The sequence below is a fragment of the Asterias rubens genome, chromosome 14 (genome assembly GCF_902459465.1).
Source record: "Asterias rubens chromosome 14, eAstRub1.3, whole genome shotgun sequence".
NCBI lineage: Eukaryota > Metazoa > Echinodermata > Asteroidea > Forcipulatida > Asteriidae > Asterias > Asterias rubens.
The window spans coordinates 3,600,244-3,616,812 of record NC_047075.1 but is presented as its reverse complement, the minus strand read 5'-3'; the positions used below and the strand labels follow the sequence as shown (position 1 = coordinate 3,616,812).

The 16,569-nt window shown below is 41.3% G+C and overlaps 2 protein-coding genes across 4 annotated transcripts; one reads left to right on the top strand and one right to left on the bottom strand.

Moving 5' to 3' along the window:
- Window positions 1–197: 197 nt before the first annotated feature.
- Window positions 198–6,530, bottom strand: LOC117299474 (protein limb expression 1 homolog). The gene is made up of 5 exons (XM_033783014.1): window positions 6,376–6,530; window positions 4,168–4,410; window positions 3,578–3,741; window positions 1,781–1,921; window positions 198–1,021 (listed from the first exon to the last, which is right to left on the bottom strand). The coding sequence occupies exons 2-5, from the start codon at window positions 4,385–4,387 to the stop codon at window positions 620–622; spliced, it is 927 nt and encodes a 308-aa protein (XP_033638905.1). The 5' UTR covers window positions 4,388–4,410; window positions 6,376–6,530; the 3' UTR covers window positions 198–619.
- Window positions 6,531–6,789: 259 nt separating this feature from the next.
- Window positions 6,790–13,533, top strand: LOC117299475 (low molecular weight phosphotyrosine protein phosphatase-like). 3 transcript variants are annotated; one of them, XM_033783015.1, is made up of 5 exons: window positions 6,790–6,899; window positions 8,510–8,700; window positions 10,138–10,199; window positions 10,966–11,065; window positions 13,034–13,533. In XM_033783015.1, exons 1-5 carry the CDS (start codon window positions 6,857–6,859, stop codon window positions 13,109–13,111), a joined length of 474 nt encoding a protein of 157 aa, XP_033638906.1. In that variant the 5' UTR covers window positions 6,790–6,856; the 3' UTR covers window positions 13,112–13,533. The 3 variants fall into 3 exon arrangements, with proteins under 3 accessions (XP_033638906.1, XP_033638907.1, XP_033638908.1); XM_033783016.1 differs by lacking the exon at window positions 8,510–8,700 and adding an exon at window positions 8,253–8,443 and having other exon boundaries at window positions 6,800–6,899; XM_033783017.1 differs by lacking the exon at window positions 8,510–8,700 and adding an exon at window positions 8,253–8,443 and having other exon boundaries at window positions 6,880–6,903.
- The last annotated feature ends 3,036 nt before the right edge of the window (window positions 13,534–16,569 follow it).

Here is a 16,569-nt window from a genome sequence, read left to right as displayed (position 1 = left end):
TATAGTAAAGGGTTAAAGGCAATGGACACGTTTGGCGATTGTCAAAGACCAGCGTTCTCACTTGTATCCCAACATATGGATAAAATAACAAACCTGTGAAAATTTGGACTCAATTGGTCATCGAGTTTGCAAGAAAATAATTCCAGAAAAACACCCTTGTTGCACAAATTTGTGTGCTTTCAGATGCCAGAAAAAGGCTTTAGGCCTGACGTCCTTCTCAGATTCAAATATTTTAGTGAGAAATTACCCCTTTCTCAAAAACTACATTTCTTTCAGATGGAGTCAATATAGTTAAGTTGTATACTATCAACAGCTCTCCGTATTTATGCTGATGTATATTATGAGTAATTACCAAACTATAACCCGAGACTAGTCCTAACTCTTTGTGAAATCGACCCCTGCACTGCCAAACTTATATTTTGAGTAATTACCAACACATCCTGTGCCTTCATCCCTGTGGTCCTGTGGACTTCCCCAATGAATGGAGTCCTGGATGACAGTGTGTCATCCCTTGAAGAAACCAAATTCTTATCTATTTTTGACCAATATTTTCCCTGTTTAACCTCTGAAATTTTAAGGTGACTATTTGAAAGCATGGATGACGTGGTTGAGGCGGGATCTAACCTGGACCAAGCTGACTACAAGCAAGCATCAAGATGTCCTTCTTCTCCTTCGGGAAGCGCAGCTCTCTCCCGGCGAGTCTCGCCGTCTCGATCTCGTCGTCGGCTCGGTGGAGCTCCTCGGCGATGATCCCGCACATCTCCTGCTCCCGGGAGATCCAGTCCAGGGCCATCTGACTCCTCATGTCATCGTCGAGGTTGCGGTGCGAGTAGTGGGCAAGGACCTCCTGGCGGGAGCAGTCCCGCTCTCTCATAGCCTTCAGGCTGCCGTTCCAGTGCAGGAGCTGGAAGACGGTCATCAGCTCTTGGAATTCCAGCATGGACTTGGCGCGATTGGCTTCCAGCATGAAGCGGAATGCTCCAAGGCTCGTGTTGGGGTCGTTCTCATCTTCGGGTGAACCCTGTGGAAAAGGAACAGCCACTTTGAATATTTCTCAGTGAGAGTTAAAAGATTGAACCCAGATAGTGCCGAGAGCTTCCGTTACCTGCAATCTTGTTCGAAGATTGAGGGGGCCGTCGGGTGTGGCATAAACTATCCTCGCCCTCCACCCTGGTTCGAATCCTACCAGGCATGCCTCGAAATAACCCGCAGCTATTGCCATGGTGCCCTTTGCTTTTGCTATGGTGCCCTTTGCTTTTGCTGTGGTGCCCTTGGAATTGACCTTTGGGGTTTTTCCTGCCACATCTAAACTAAAACTTCATTCCTTGTCACTTTGTAAACGCTGTGATATGGTTTTACCATGAATAGCGTACCTAAATGCTTAATAATAATAATAATAATAATAATTCTGGGCCCAATTTCATAGAGCTGCTTAAGCAAAATTTTTTGCTTAAGCAAAAAATTCATTGCTTAGTAAAATCAGATTACCGGCCAAGACTCCACTCAATTGTTATGCTAAGTAAACAACAGCTAAATACTAGTCATAAGCAATGTATATGGCATGACATTTTGGGCAGTAACATGTGTAAAATAAGCGAGCTATTTTCGTGCTTAAGCAAATTTTTTGCTTAAGCAGCTCTATGAAATTGGCCCCTAGTATAGTAATGTGCAAGTTGGCTTTTCGCAGAAGTCTTGGCTTTACAACAGTTAAGAAAATAAATAGAAAAAAATAGTTGGCCACCTGACGATACAATTTGTTTACTTTCAAACTAAACCATACCTTGAACGATTTCTTTGCATCTTCAACAGCCTTGTTGATAAACTCATCGGTGATTTTTCTCGACGGGTGCTCGTTGAAGACAGAGTTCATGAGGGCTATCTTAGCCGCACTGCGCCTTGCCTCTGCCTTGGTGGGACAGTTCTACAAAAGAAGTATAGGTACAGTACAATTAATTGACATCAAAGAAAACAAAGTATAATTTTCTATAGTCATTTTATATGTAAAAGCCACCTCAGGGACTCGGTTCGAATCCCAACCATGGCACTACATGGATTGGATGTGGATTTTGGTTTTCAGTCCCAACTTGACTGCGTGGGTTTTCCCCTGAAACAATTTTCTGGGGTTTTCCTCCCACATCTAAAACTGAAATTTCTTCTTTATCTTCTCTCCTCTTGATATGTAATAAGTTTTTATTTATTTTTTAATTTTTTATGCAAGTCGCCTGACACACAAGGCCTGAAGGCCACTTCAAGGTGTGGGCTACAATTATTTTGTCCAGAGGCCGTTGCCACCTACTCCTAGGGCTGAAACAGGGTTATATACCCCTTTCACAGTCCATACGAATGTAGGCTTGGGTATCATCAATTCGAAGCCTGGCCGGTAGAGCACAAAGCACTACCTCCCCAATTTTATGTAGCAAGTGTCACGACCGGGATCCGAACCCACACCCTGCTGATCAAACACCAGTGCTTGAATCCGGTGCTCTTAACCGCACGGCCATGACACTGCCAAGTTAGAGCGTTGAGAATATTTCCAGATCCAGATCCAGAAATAACCTGCGTTGACCTGTGACCTTTGCATTGTAGACAATTGAGTATTGTGTTGTGCTATTTTCTTGTGAAGAATAGATTAGCTGCTGGAGATTCATATTTTTATACGCTCAAGTATGGCTACCAGGAAAAGGCATCAAGTCCATTGTCCCGTCTCAAACGATCTTTCTTCTTTAATCTTTTGATATGCATGACTGATATGCATAACTGTATGCAGTGTACCTTGGAACGTGTAAACACATGATTGTATTGTAATGGAGTTGTGTCAAAATACTTGCCTCATCACACAAGCGTACTAGGCTTCCTACACGCGCCATAAGCGCTCAAAAGTGTATACGCAAAGTAGTCACCCTTGTGAACCAATCAGCAGTGTTTTCTAGTTGGTGACGAGAGGCATCGATATGGCGCCCTGCCCAGTGAAGGACGGTTTAGGATCATCTTCTTACATTCAAGGCCGAGTTATAGATGGTCACACGATGGTCGGGCGATGGAAATCTTGAAGCGCGATCATTAAATCACACAGTTTTTAGGCCTCAGCGATAACTATAAACTGTGTTTTTTAGGATCGTGCGTCAAGATTTCCATTGTGCGACCAGCGCGCGACCGACTATACACCGGCCTGTAGGTCTTGCTCGCACAGGAATTTCCTCTTTGAGAGGGCAAGGCCATTTCCATTTTTTAAAGGGCACTTCCATTAGAAAAAGTCAATTGGAAACATTTGCAGGGGCACCAAGGCCCAAGACAGGGGCAACAGAGGCCATGGGCTGCGTGTAATTCCAGGCCTGCTCTCAGACCTCCTGATACAAAGAGAGGAAAACACCAGAAAAGGAGAAGAAACCAAAGCCTACATCCGTATGGACTGTAAAAAGGGTAACCCTCTTTCAGCCCTAGGAGCATGGTGGCAACAGCCTCTGGAATAAAATAATTGTAGCTCACACTTTGAAGTGGCCTACAGGCCTTGTGTGTCTGGTGACTTGCATAAAAAACAAAAGGCAAACAATACAAGCAGGTGTTCTCTCCTTTTTACCTGGAAACTAGCAAAGCAGCTTCCTCCTGGCAGGGTGACGAAGCAAACGTATGGTGGACTTGATGTCGGAATGGACTCGTAGACCACAAGAGGGCCTCCTTTCAGTTCTGTGCCGCGAGATGCTTTCATCTGCCAGAACTCTTGCAACGCTTCCACAACATTGACTATTGGACAAAATAGAAGGGTGGGTTTAGTTAAGCAATAGCATTAAGGTTTAAAGATGAGTACAAGTTACACTTCCACTGCACCCTTGTGGTCGCAAATGATTTTGCAAAGGGCACTCCCACTAGAAAACCTAAAAAGTCTATGTCTTTATAATAGGAAATTTTTGAAGGGGAATCAAGGCCAAGACCCAAGTTCTTATACATGTAGCTGCTTAAGCACAAAAAGTGGCTAAGCACAACAAAATCATGCTTACCAGAATATGGTTACCAACCAAACTACTATGTAACATGAATTTTGTGACTGGTATCCTGCTTGTTTTAGCTCAGCAGAAACTTCCTAAGTAATATTTTCTGCTTTAAGCAGCTCTATGAAACTGGCCCCAGGCCTGACTATATTAAATTCCTTGGCTTTCCAATTATTCTTACCTCTGCCGTAGCCATGTGTGTGCTTTGCGAAACTATTGACCACAGCATCGACTGCTTCTTTCAGCACTGTCTTCGCCTTCTGGTCACTCATGGGTGCCCCTGGGTGCCTCTGACCAGCACCTCTACCTCTGGGCGTCAACCCCGCCATCGCTGGGTTATGGCGCTGGGCAGCTGATGCTTGGCTACCGTTTGGAGCATGGTAGAACCTGTTTGCCATCATGACCCAAGATGCTGTTCAAGAATCTATGGAGACAATGTTGAGAATGAGGGATCGACCCCAAAAAGGGGAAATTACATGTAAATGTCCATAGATTTACATTAAACTCACAGGGTTTGATAATAATTATAGTGGAAAGCTTCCCTTCAAATATTACTTACTGAGGTGCTGAAGTTATTGAGAAATTAGTAAAAACAATGTCATGAAAATTCGTTTGTAAATGATTAAAATAATTTTCGTCTCATGAGACGAAATATATTTTCATGACATTGTTTTACTCATTTCACAAAAACTACAGCACCTCACAGCACGTAATATTTTCAGGGACGCTTTCTACTATTATTATCTTCAAACTGTGTAAGTTTAGTGTAAATCCGTGGACATTGTGTTTTTTGTCCTACAAAAGTTACATAGACCCATTAAGAAACTGGTAACAAATTCAATCAAAGACTGAAAGAGACCTTTTAACAAACTACATCCATGACATCACTAACTACTCAAGAGCAACTGGATTAACTGTGTTGACTTTGTATACATTTTTATGAAATGGTTAGGCCTACTTCTAGGTTCAATAGTCGCACGAAAGGCAATAGATAGCCTATTTCATTGATTGAAGAGTAACCCTAGTTGCAAAAAAGTAACCCTCCTCCCGACGGCGGAGAGGAGGGTTAAGTTATCGCAACTAGAGTAACCCCACTTTTGTGGCAAAGTAGAACCAGCACAACTGGGTGAGTCGCACTCCTTTTGAGGTCCATACATAATTGTTTGCGTTTGCATGTGTGTGAGTCGAGAATGGTGATCGTAAGCTCGCACAGAATTCGGCAGTAAGCAGCCAGAGCCATGAAATTTGGCCCAGGCTAGGATTTCACCATCGTTTCACTCACACCCGACTTGGTTGGGCTTTTCCTGATAATATTAGAAGTTACTAGAGCGGTCCTACTACTTGCCCTCAATTCGCCGACTTGCCGTCAACTCATTACATTTACATGAACAATTTATAAATGGGGCACGGAAGTGTTAAGTCTGGGCTAAACTACATCTTTCTCATGGTTTTCGGTACAAATTCATTCACAAAAACGACTTTGTGTTGATAAAAAAAAGTACCAATCATTGACATCTTGGGCCAAGACTAATCAATGTGAAAACGCATAATGGCGGCCGACGGTTTTGCTGCTTCGAGAAACTTTTTCACGAGAAAAAAACTCAAATTTTATTCCGAAATTTGACCTAAAACTTACTCGAATTCTCTTTGAACTGATACTTTACAGTTCTATGCTTCTTTAGTGGATTTTTAAATGTACATTGGTGGAGTTGACGGCGAGTTGACGGCAAGTAGTAGGACCCGGTTACTAGGGCCTAAAGTTTAACTAAATAAAACTCAGTCATTATTTATGGCAACTATAGAATACAGGGCCACACTCGGTGACAGCCCTAGCCCTAACCCTAACCCTAACCTTACCCTAACCCTGGCTGGAGTGGCCCTGTATTCTTCAAGTTCTATAATTGTACCTAACTATAATTTAATAGACCTTATGCACATGACGTCATTTCAGTACGGCGCCCCCGCATTGAGGGCAAAAGGAAATTGTTCATTGGTCAATCTATGTGCGTTTTGATTGTTTCGTCACCGTTTGACCTCAAAGATGGCGGCTGGATGACGTCAATGCATAAGGTCTATAAACAAGTAACTAAAAGATAAATAATAATAATGAAACACAGTTTACAATGTTAATTCTCCATGTCTTCGAGTCTTAGTGCTGCTAACGAAATAATGTTCTCTATTTCAGACTCTTCTTGATTGAATAATAAGAAAATTGTACATGCTAAATACTAACGGTGCTACTGCTCCATCATCCATGCTTACACACACTTAATAAAATACATTTTGTAACAATTATTAACGGTCCTACTAAAAGGCCGACAACATTGCTGTTGCAACATTTTCTCGTTCTCGGTTAAACTTCGAACACTAACAGAGATTAAATACATACCGGTTCAAAGGAAGAATACTCTAAATCTATCGGTTGAGCATGATTAATCTCAAGTTGTTTTTTGGGGGGTATTAAAAAAGTACTTCCCAACTTTACATAGAACAGAAACAAACAAACATATTGTTGACGATTGATTGTCCTTTTTTTGTCATAGCGCAGCGACTAGACAGTTTCAGAGTACCAGTGGCGTCATATTCAAATGGAAGCATGTACAACAGGGGCGGTAACCAGCGGCAGTAAAATATGATCTGGTTCCAGACTCTATTATTGAACTACTTTACTTATGAGTTGTTGAGACTGCGGAACCAAACTGTGTAATCCCGAGTTGGGTAAATGTTCCAACCGTAATTGGGCATAATAATGAACTTGAGTTGGGCATGCTTCCAATTACAGTTGGACTGCTGTAAACTATAATTGGGCAGTAGAAGTAATAGTTGGGACATTATTTTTATCAACTTGGGTAAATCTTAACGAAGTCAAAATGGCTGCCTCCGCAAATAAATCGGTTCTTTTCGTCTGCCTAGGTTGGTAGGGAAACGTGATTTACTGTTTTATTTAAAGTGACAATTATCACTTGCATATTGATGGGTGTGTGCTGGTCATCTTGGTATTTAAAATGCATGAATGTTGGCCGCGACAATGTTTGTTCGTGGGCACAAACGACCGTCCGCGTCTGATGTGCAGATGTGTATTATTTTTTTATTAATTTGTTTTGTGGTGTCCGAATTCTCGAATTTCGGGGGCGGGGTCAGACTCTCAGAGGTGGGGGGTGTATTATATTGTTCATTGTTGTGTATTGTTCATTGATGCAAACTTTGTTTCCTCTCTTGATTTGTAATACTTGCGCAGGAAAATGCGGGCGCAAAGTTGAAATAAAGACACTTTCAGACAGTTTTCGACCCTATTCAATGTATTGTAATTGTCAAAGACCAGTCTGAAACTGAGTGTTCTCACTTGCTGTGTCTCAACATGCATGTAAAATAACAAACCTGTGAAAATTTGAGCACAAGTGGTCGTCGAAGTTGCGAGATAATAGTGAAAGAAAAAACACCCTTGTCACACGAAGTCGAAGTTGTGTGCTTTCAGATGCTTGATTTCAAGACCTCAAAATCTAATTTTGAGGTCTCGAAATGAAATTCGTGGAAAATTACTCTTTCTCGAAAACTACGTTACTTCAGAGGGAGCCGTTTCTCAGAAGTTTTATACTATCAACAGCTCCTCGTCACCAAGAAAGGTTTTGTGCTAATTATTGTTTTGAGTATTACCAATAGTGTCCACTGCCTTTAAACACTGAAATCTTTGTTGTTAAACAAAAATGTTCATTGTTGTGAAATATTAAGTCTTTAAGACAATTTATCCCCAGAGGTTAGGGTGATGGTGTACCAATTAAAATTTGCACAATTTTCACCTGTACGTTACAGGTGAAAATTGTGCAATTTTTGTTCAAACATCTGATTCTGAATGTAACTTTGAAAGAATGTGCACTACTTAACTGACCCTCTTATTCTTAGGCGCTAAGGGGTGATGTTCTCAGCTACTTAACCCCAACCCAAGTCCTGACCGATGCAGACGAGAACACTCAAGTCTCAAACCAATTTGAAATTCCTACAACCAACTCACATGCCAACTCTTTTTGCCCCGAACCATTCAGTTCTTTTAACAACAACCTCCAGCTGTCAATCATCACTCAATCATGCTTGTGCAACAACATTTAAAGAGCAATGTCCCAATGAAATTGAAATTCTTCCTTAGGCCCCCCCCCCCCCCCCCCCCCCGCCACCTCCAGTCAAAACTCTTCAGAATGGAGTGTTCTGGAGGAAAAACAACCAAGTACCAAGAAGATACTTCTACCCGCCCTTCCTTTTTTATTTATAAAGGAAATATCTGTCGATCACCGATGGGCGAGAGTATGCTAGTCCACATGCTAGAAGAACGGGGTGTGGCAGATGATTGGTTGGTAGATAGTGCAGCCACTTCTACCTATCAGATTGACAAGGAGCCTGACCATATGGCCAATACTGTGTTAGTTGAAAATGGAATCAAGAAGAGCCATCATAAGGGGAGACAGGTGAGTCTGGTACCTAGAACCACATTTAAAAGCATGTTCTGTTTGTTTGTCTTTCTCTCTGTTTAGGCAATATATGCCGTTCCACAATGGCTGAAGCTATGCTGAAGCATGAGTTGAAAGCGAGAGATGTGATGTCGGAGTGGACTGTGGATAGTGCGGCGACATCCACGTATGAGATTGGCAATGAGCCAGATGATCGGGGGAATGATTTGTTGCAAGAGAATGGCATTGAGAAAAACAGGCACAGGGCAAGGCAGGTGAGGTGTTATATTCACTGAGTGTAAAGGGCTAGACTGGTGAATATCGACTGAGTGCAAGGGGCTAGTCAGGTGAGGTGTTATATTGACCATAGAGGAAGGACTGTCTTCCTCTATGTGTTGACTGATTGCAAAGAGCAAGACTGGTGAGGTTAAATTGACTAAGTGCTAGACTAGCAAGTTTGTTATATTGACCGAGTGTAAAGGGCTTGTAAGGTGATATTGACCGAGTCTAAAGAGCCAGACTGGTAAGGTTAAATTGACCGAGTGCAAAGTGCTAGACAAGTGAGTTTGTTATATTGACTGTAAAGGGCTAGAAAGGTGAGGTGTTGTTTTGAGCGAGCGCAACGAGCAAGACGGATGAGGTGTTATATTTGACTGATTACAAAGAGTTACGTAGACGGATGAGGTGTTATATTGACTGATTTCAAAGAGCTTGACAGATGTGGTGTTATATTGACCTGGTGTAAAGAGCAAGACGGGGGATGTTTTATATTGATTGAGGGCAATGAGCTACAGAGGTCTCTGGTGAGGTGTTAGCTATTGACTGACTGCAAAGAGGTAGACAGGCAAGCTTTTATAAAGACTGACTGTGTTGCAAATCGGTGAGGTGTTATAATGTTAGAATAAAAGAGTTGCAACGAGGTCCTAAACAGCCTGTCGTTAAAAACTGGTGTCCTAGGAAACCTGTCCCTAATTTGCTGAATTAGGGGCATTTTTTTTATGTTTATCTTTATCAGTAGTACAAACTTGTAATCTTTATTTTTGTGGTATTGAATGCTGTTTAGTTTTGAAATTATTTTCTTTGATATGGGGAATTAATAAGGGAATCAATGTGTGGTGAAGAGGTTTTCAACTAGTGGTTTAATCCCAACGAGGCCTGGTTCTTTATAATTTTACCGAGACAAAGTCGAGGTAAATTATCAAGAACCAGGCCTCGGCGGGTTTAAACCACTAGTTGAAAACCGATTCAACACACTTTGATTCCCATTCATAAATACCTTTTCGGTCAAAAAACATCAACACTTTTGGTCAAATAGTAAAATAACTGCAAAAATTATAATTGGTCAATGATTTCTTTCAACACAACACCCCCCCCCCCCAGCTATGAAATGGTAAGGCCCTCCGCTGCCACGGGTAAACAACTTTTAATAAGGGAATGCTTTGGGCGTCGCTCGTATCGCTTGATGTGCCACAACTGTCCCAGCCGTTGCTCTCGACCAATAGGAATGAAGAAACTGTCGTATAATCACAGGTGCAAGCTCGCGTGTCACGCCCATGTTCCAACACTTTTTACCGGTCATAAACAAAGGTTTATACACACCCACGTGATGTGCTCTCCACCAATAGGAATAGCGAAACTGTCCAAGGTATTTATGAATATGTTTTATTATCCCTAAAATTAATTTTGTTTTAATTTAATTTTTGTGTGTGTAGATTACAAAGCAAGATTACACCAAGTTTCACTACATTTTTGGATTTGATGATGACAACTTAAGGTAATTAAATAAGCTTTTATAACAATAATAAAAATAATTCATTCTTAAGCAGCTCTATGAAATTTGAGTTCAAACCACTAGTAGACCGCTAGGTCACAACAAGTCAGTATTTGTGTACTTATTAAAGGGAAGGTACACATTTGGTAATTACTCAAAACAAATATTATTTTAAAAACTGACTTGGTAACGAGCATTGGAGAGCTGTTGATAGTATAAAACATTGTGGGAAACGACTCCCTCTGAAGTAACGTAGTTTTTGAGAAAGAGGTAAAATAATAAAAGACTTCTAGCTAGAAGTCTTTTATTCCTATCTGAAAGCACACAAATTCGTCCAACAGGGGTGTTTTTTCTTTCATCGTTTTCTCGCAACTTAGATGACCAATTGAGCACAAATTTTCACAGGCTTGTTATTTTATGCTTATGATGGGCTACACCAAGTGAGAACACTGGTCTTTGACAACTACCAAACGTGTACAGTGCCTTTAAAGTACGGTAAAAGAGCCTTTGCATTCAGCGCCCCCACCCTTTGGAACTCTCTTCCTGCTACCCTCCGTTCCCAGATAAACCCGGACCTCTTCAAATCACATCTCAAAACCCACATGTCCACTCAATCTTTTTTGTAATCTCTTATTGTTTAGTTGATTTGTTGCTTTCTCTTGTATCATTTTTTTTTATTTGTAAAGCGCATTGAGATTACTTCTGCCTTGCGCTATATAAGTATTTCTTCTTAAACCCACAACTCACACACCTGTGTGATTGATTTCAGCATCTTAAACCAACGCAAGCCAGCAGGGAGCACCAGCCTCGTCAGACTCTTGGGTGATCTAGATCCACAAAAGGATCGCATCATTGTGGACCCCTACTACGTAAGTCAAAATGGAAATTGTTAAGTTAATATTTGCGATAGCACCTTGTGTTAATGTCCCTTGAGTAATTGGGGTGAGTGGTAGTTGCACCGAGTGACAGTCTCTTTTAAAGGCAGTGGACACTATTGGTAATTGTCAAAGACTAGCCTTCACAGTTGGTGTATCTCAACATAATATGCAGAAAATAACAAACCTGTGAAAATTTGAGCTCAATCGGTCATCGAAGTTGCGAGATAATAATGAAAGAAAAATAACCCTTGTCACACAAAGTTGTGTGCGTTTAGATGGCTGATTTCTCGAAATCAAATTCGTGGAAAATTACTTCTTTCTCGAAAACTATGGCACTTCAGAGGGAGCCGTTTCTCACAATGTTTCCTACCATCAACCTCTCCCCATTACTCATCACCAAGAAATGTTTTATGCCAATAGTTATTTTGAGTAATTACCAATAGTGTCCACTGCCTTTAAATAGTAGGGGTGAATTTGCCAAAACACAATTTGAAAATTCCTTCTCTGCACAGGACTTATACAGGTAGAACGTGTGCCATTGTCCTATGTTACAGTGATGCCTGTTGCCTATTGAACACTAGATCCTAGGACACACGGAACTGGTGCCTAAGACCTATGAAAATGGTGCCTAGGGCGTACCCACCTAGTGCCCACTTGGGCATACAGAACACCTGTGTCTAGTGCCTACAGAACACCTGTGTCTAGGGCCTACAAAACACCTGTGTCTAGAGCCTACATAACACCTGTGACTAGGGCCTACAGAACACTTGTGCCTAGAGCCTACAGAACACCTGTGTCTAGGGCCTACAGAACACTTGTGCCTAGAGCCTACAGAACACCTGTGTCTAGGGCCTACAGAACACTTGTGCCTAGAGCCTACAAAACACCTGTGTCTAGGGCCTACAGAACACTTGTGTCTAGAGCCTACAAAACACTTGTGTCTAGAGCCTACATAACACCTGTGTCTAGGGCCTACAGAACACTTGTGTCTAGAGCCTACAGAACACCTGTGTCTAGTGCCTACAGAATGCCTGTGTCTAGGGCCTACAGAACACTTGTGCCTAGTCCCTACAAAACACTTGTGCCTAGAGCCTACAGAACACTTGTGCCTAGTCCCTACAAAACATTTGTGTCTACAATCCCAGCCAAAATGCTTGGGCCACCCATTCCTAACATTATATAACACCATTCCCTGTCCACTTTCCATTGACAATAAACATTGTCTCCCCCGCCCCCCGTTTACTGTTGACTGTAGCGCAGAAGAAGGCGGCCAATTGGAACCAACATTGAAAGGGGGCAGGAGGCCCAACAAGGTATGGCCGGGATTGTAGAGCCTACAGAACACCTGCGCCTAGGGCCTATGGAACACTGGTGCATAGAGCCTAGCGAACACCTGTGCCTAAGAGCCTACAGAACACCTGTGTCTAGGGCCTACAGAACACCTGTGCCTAGGGCCTACAGAACACCTGTGACCAAGGTCTACAGAACACCTGTGTCTAGGGCCTACAGAACACCTGTGCCTAGGGCCTACAGAACACCTGTGCCTAGGGCCTACAGAACACCTGTGCCTAAGGCCTACAGAACACCTGTGCCTAGGGCCTACAGAACACCTGTGTCTAGGGCCTACAGAACACCTGTGCCTAAGGCCTACAGAATACCTGTGCCTAAGGCCTACAGAACACCTGTGCCTAGGGCCTACAGAACACCTGTGCCTAGGGCCTACAGAACACCTGTGTCTAGGGCCTACAGAACACCTGTGTCTAGGGCCTACAGAACACTTGTGCCTAGAGCCTACAGAACATCTGTGTCTAGGGCCTACAGAACACCTGTGACCAAGGTCTACAGAAACACTGGTGTCTAGAGCCGAACACCAGTGCTTAGTGCCTACGGAACACTGGTGTGTAGGGCCTTTTCAGATTTAATTTTTGAAGACTGTATTTATTTTTGTTATTCACACAGTACGACAAGGCCGCCTTTGAGAAGGTGTTTGTTCAAAACAAACGATGCCTGGAGGCATTCTTAAAGGAGGTACTGTAAGAATCTCAGAGATGCAGTAGAAGCTACAGTGAAGAGAGAGCGTCTCAATGTGTCGACTCGGTCACATTTCAATTGGGTAAAAACGTTTGTCGTGGCCGAGCGAGCGAATAAGAAAAAACAAACCCAAGCTCTGTTGTATCTGTTTAGTAGAGTGTGGGTTAAAGTCTCGCTTGTGACACTTGTGTCCCTAAGCAAGACACATAATTGCTTCTCTCCACCCAGGGGTAAATGAGTGCCTGATTGATTCAGCTTAGTAGCGCATATTATTTATTGCACAGGCTGTGTACTCCCAAGAGAGTTGAGATGGTTTATGGAATGACCAGGAGTAATAATGTAAAGGCCTGAATAAAAAACGATTATTATTATTATCATATAGAAAGGTTTGCGGTAACACCATGTAATGACTATCTCTAATGAGTTGGGGTGGTTCTTAAAAGAACCGTTGGTTTCAACTCGACGTTTCGTTCAGTATGCTCTGATCGTCTTCTGGAGAAAGCCAGAAGACCTTCTCCAGAAGACGATCAGAGCATACTGATCTAAATTCTGTAAGAAAAGTTACAGGCAACTCACTTGGATTGGGGTTGAATCCACAACCTTTGCCTTTCTAGAGCAGATGTCGTACCACTAGACCACTAAGCTAGCTCGTTGACTATAGAGGCAGTTCTAATCATATTTGTTGCAATAATTTAATAGATGCTTGTTTTTGCATTGAGGGTAAGGCATGTACTAAAGCCATTGGACCCTTTCGGTACAGAAAAAAAAAAAAAAGTTCACAGATTTACAAATAACTTACAGGGTTTACAGAAGGTAGTGGTGAAATACTTCTCTTGAAATATTATCCCATGAAATGCTTTACTTTTTGAGAAAACAGTAAAACAATATCAATTCTCGTTAACGAGAAGTACAGATTTATTTTAAACACATGTCATGACACGGCGAAACGCGCGGATACAAGGGTGGGTTTTCTCCCGACTCCGATGACCGATTGAGCCTAAATTTTCACAGGTTTGTTATTTGATATAGAAGTTGTGATACACGAAATGTGGGCCTTGGACAATACTGTTTACCGAAAGGGTCCAATGGCTTTAAGCACTGTATACTCGGTACTTTCCCCCGAGCTCTGTGAAAACAAGTTCACTTGCAAATCACGGGGCTGGGATTTGTGTGTAATGAATGCATGGTGTGTTCTAAATGCATGAAGAAAAAAAATCACGATTGGTGATGTGGGATATCTTAGTATTCTGCTCCAGCTAGGAACTTCCGAGATAAAGTTGGTCCCGAACATCTTGAATTTTAAGTGAACGCGATTCCGTTGATTCAAATATTTAAGTTTAACATTTGATTTGATGGCCATACAAAGTCTATCGTGTTGTTGGGAAGATAAACTTTAGCTATAAAATAAATGAAAGTAAAATACTTAAACTGATTTCACTGGGTGATTTTATTTTCAGACAATGCACGAATGAAATGTACTACATTAAGGGCACCGGATTTGCTGTGTCCTATGGATGGGACGTAAAGCCGTTGGTCCGGTGTGTTGTATAATGAACGTAAAAGAACTCAGTGCACTTATCAAAAAGAGAAGGGGTTCGCCCCGGTGTTCTTGGTTTGAATGGCTGCATTTTGCGCTATGTCCCAGCACTTTGCAAACCATGACATAGTAGAGTGCACGGCAACGACCCTGCAAGGTTTTAAACAGACGTTTAAGAACCAGTCACTAGTTAAAAAAACGTTAAAAAATACAATTACGGACACTTCGAAAGTTGAAAATTCGAAGTTTGAAATATTTTTTTTCAAAAACTTTGTGAAGTAGATTACGCGCTGTTACTAATAGCTGTGAATTGTATTCCGCGTGATAATCTTGCGCGCCTGACACGCGGAAGCCAGCCGGTTATAAACACTGGTCATTATCAACCGTTTAAACACCCCCACGTGACGCGCTCTCCACCAATAGGAGTAGAGAAACTGTCTGGGGTATTTATGAATGTATGTTAAAGGGCCTTGAGAGTCACCGAGTGGCGGATATGAGCACTATATAAGGAGTCACTATTAATATTTATTATTAATAAATATTAATTTATTATTATTTACATACCGCACACATAGATCAATTATCACTTGATTTTTGTTGCACAATAAACACAAAGTAGACTTGGAACCTAGCCCATCCCACACTCAAAATTGTTTTGTTGGGTCTAACAGTGGGGAACGATTATTTTGGAACACCAGTTAACAAAACTCGTGTTACCCGCCGCGCTGTGCAGTCGTGATACATTCGTTTTTGTTGCACGTCATTTGATTGGTTGTCGACCAATCAAACTTCACAATTTGTTACCGAGGTAAAACAATCAACTCTGGCGAATGGATGTCTGTAGTTGAGGCTATGTCTGGATGTCTGTAGTTCAAATAATGTTATCGCATCTGGGCCCAATTTCATAGAACTGCCAAGCACAAAAATTTGCTAAGCATGACATTTTTTGCCTTGATAAAAACAGGATTACCAACCAAATTGTCATGTGATTTTCAGGATAAGCAAACAACAGCTGAAAACCTGTTAACAAGCAATATGCAACAAATGGAAATTCGGTTGGTAATCCTCTTGTTATCAAGAAATAAATTTCATGCTAAGCAAATTTGTGTGCTAAGCAGCCCATGAAATTGAGCCCTAAGCACCAATTGGCACCAATTTGTTTCAATTATAAAGACATTTTCTCATGTTGATTTTATGATTTGGTTCTTTGCTTTGAATTGTGTTATTTTCTTTTTAAATGGTTGCACTCTAACAAAGGGTAATAAATGATCAAATGACTTCCTTTTAAAGGCACTGTACACTATTGATAATTACTCCAAATAATTGTTTAAAGGCAGTGGAAACTATTGGTAATTACTCAAAATAATTATTAGCACAAAACCTTTCTTGTTGACGAGTAGTGGGGAGAGGTGGATGGTATAAAACATTGTGAGAAACGGCTCCCTCTGAAGTGCCATAGTTTTCGAGAGAGAAGTAATTTTCCACGAATTTGATTTCGAGACCTCAGATTTAGAACTTGAGGTCTCAAAATCAACCATCTAAACGCACACAACTTTGTGTGACAAGGGTGTTTTTTTCTTTCATTATTATCTCACAACTTTGATGACCGATTGAGCTCAAATTTTCACAGGTTAGTTATTTTATGCATGTTACACCAACTGTGAAGGCTAGTCTTTGACAATTACCAATAGTGTCCACTGCCTTTAAATAACATCTGTTAGCATGATTGATTGTTTTGCAAACATTCGGATGTCCATGCTATAAAGGTTAAAACATTAACAAAGGATACACAAACATAGTTACATTTATGGTTCAAAAGAAAGTCATTTTATTTTATTTATTTCTTAGAAGTATTTTCATCTTATCTGTAATGTCCCAAAGAATTGTATCAGAGACAATTTAATAAAATATCAAATTGTATAAAGAA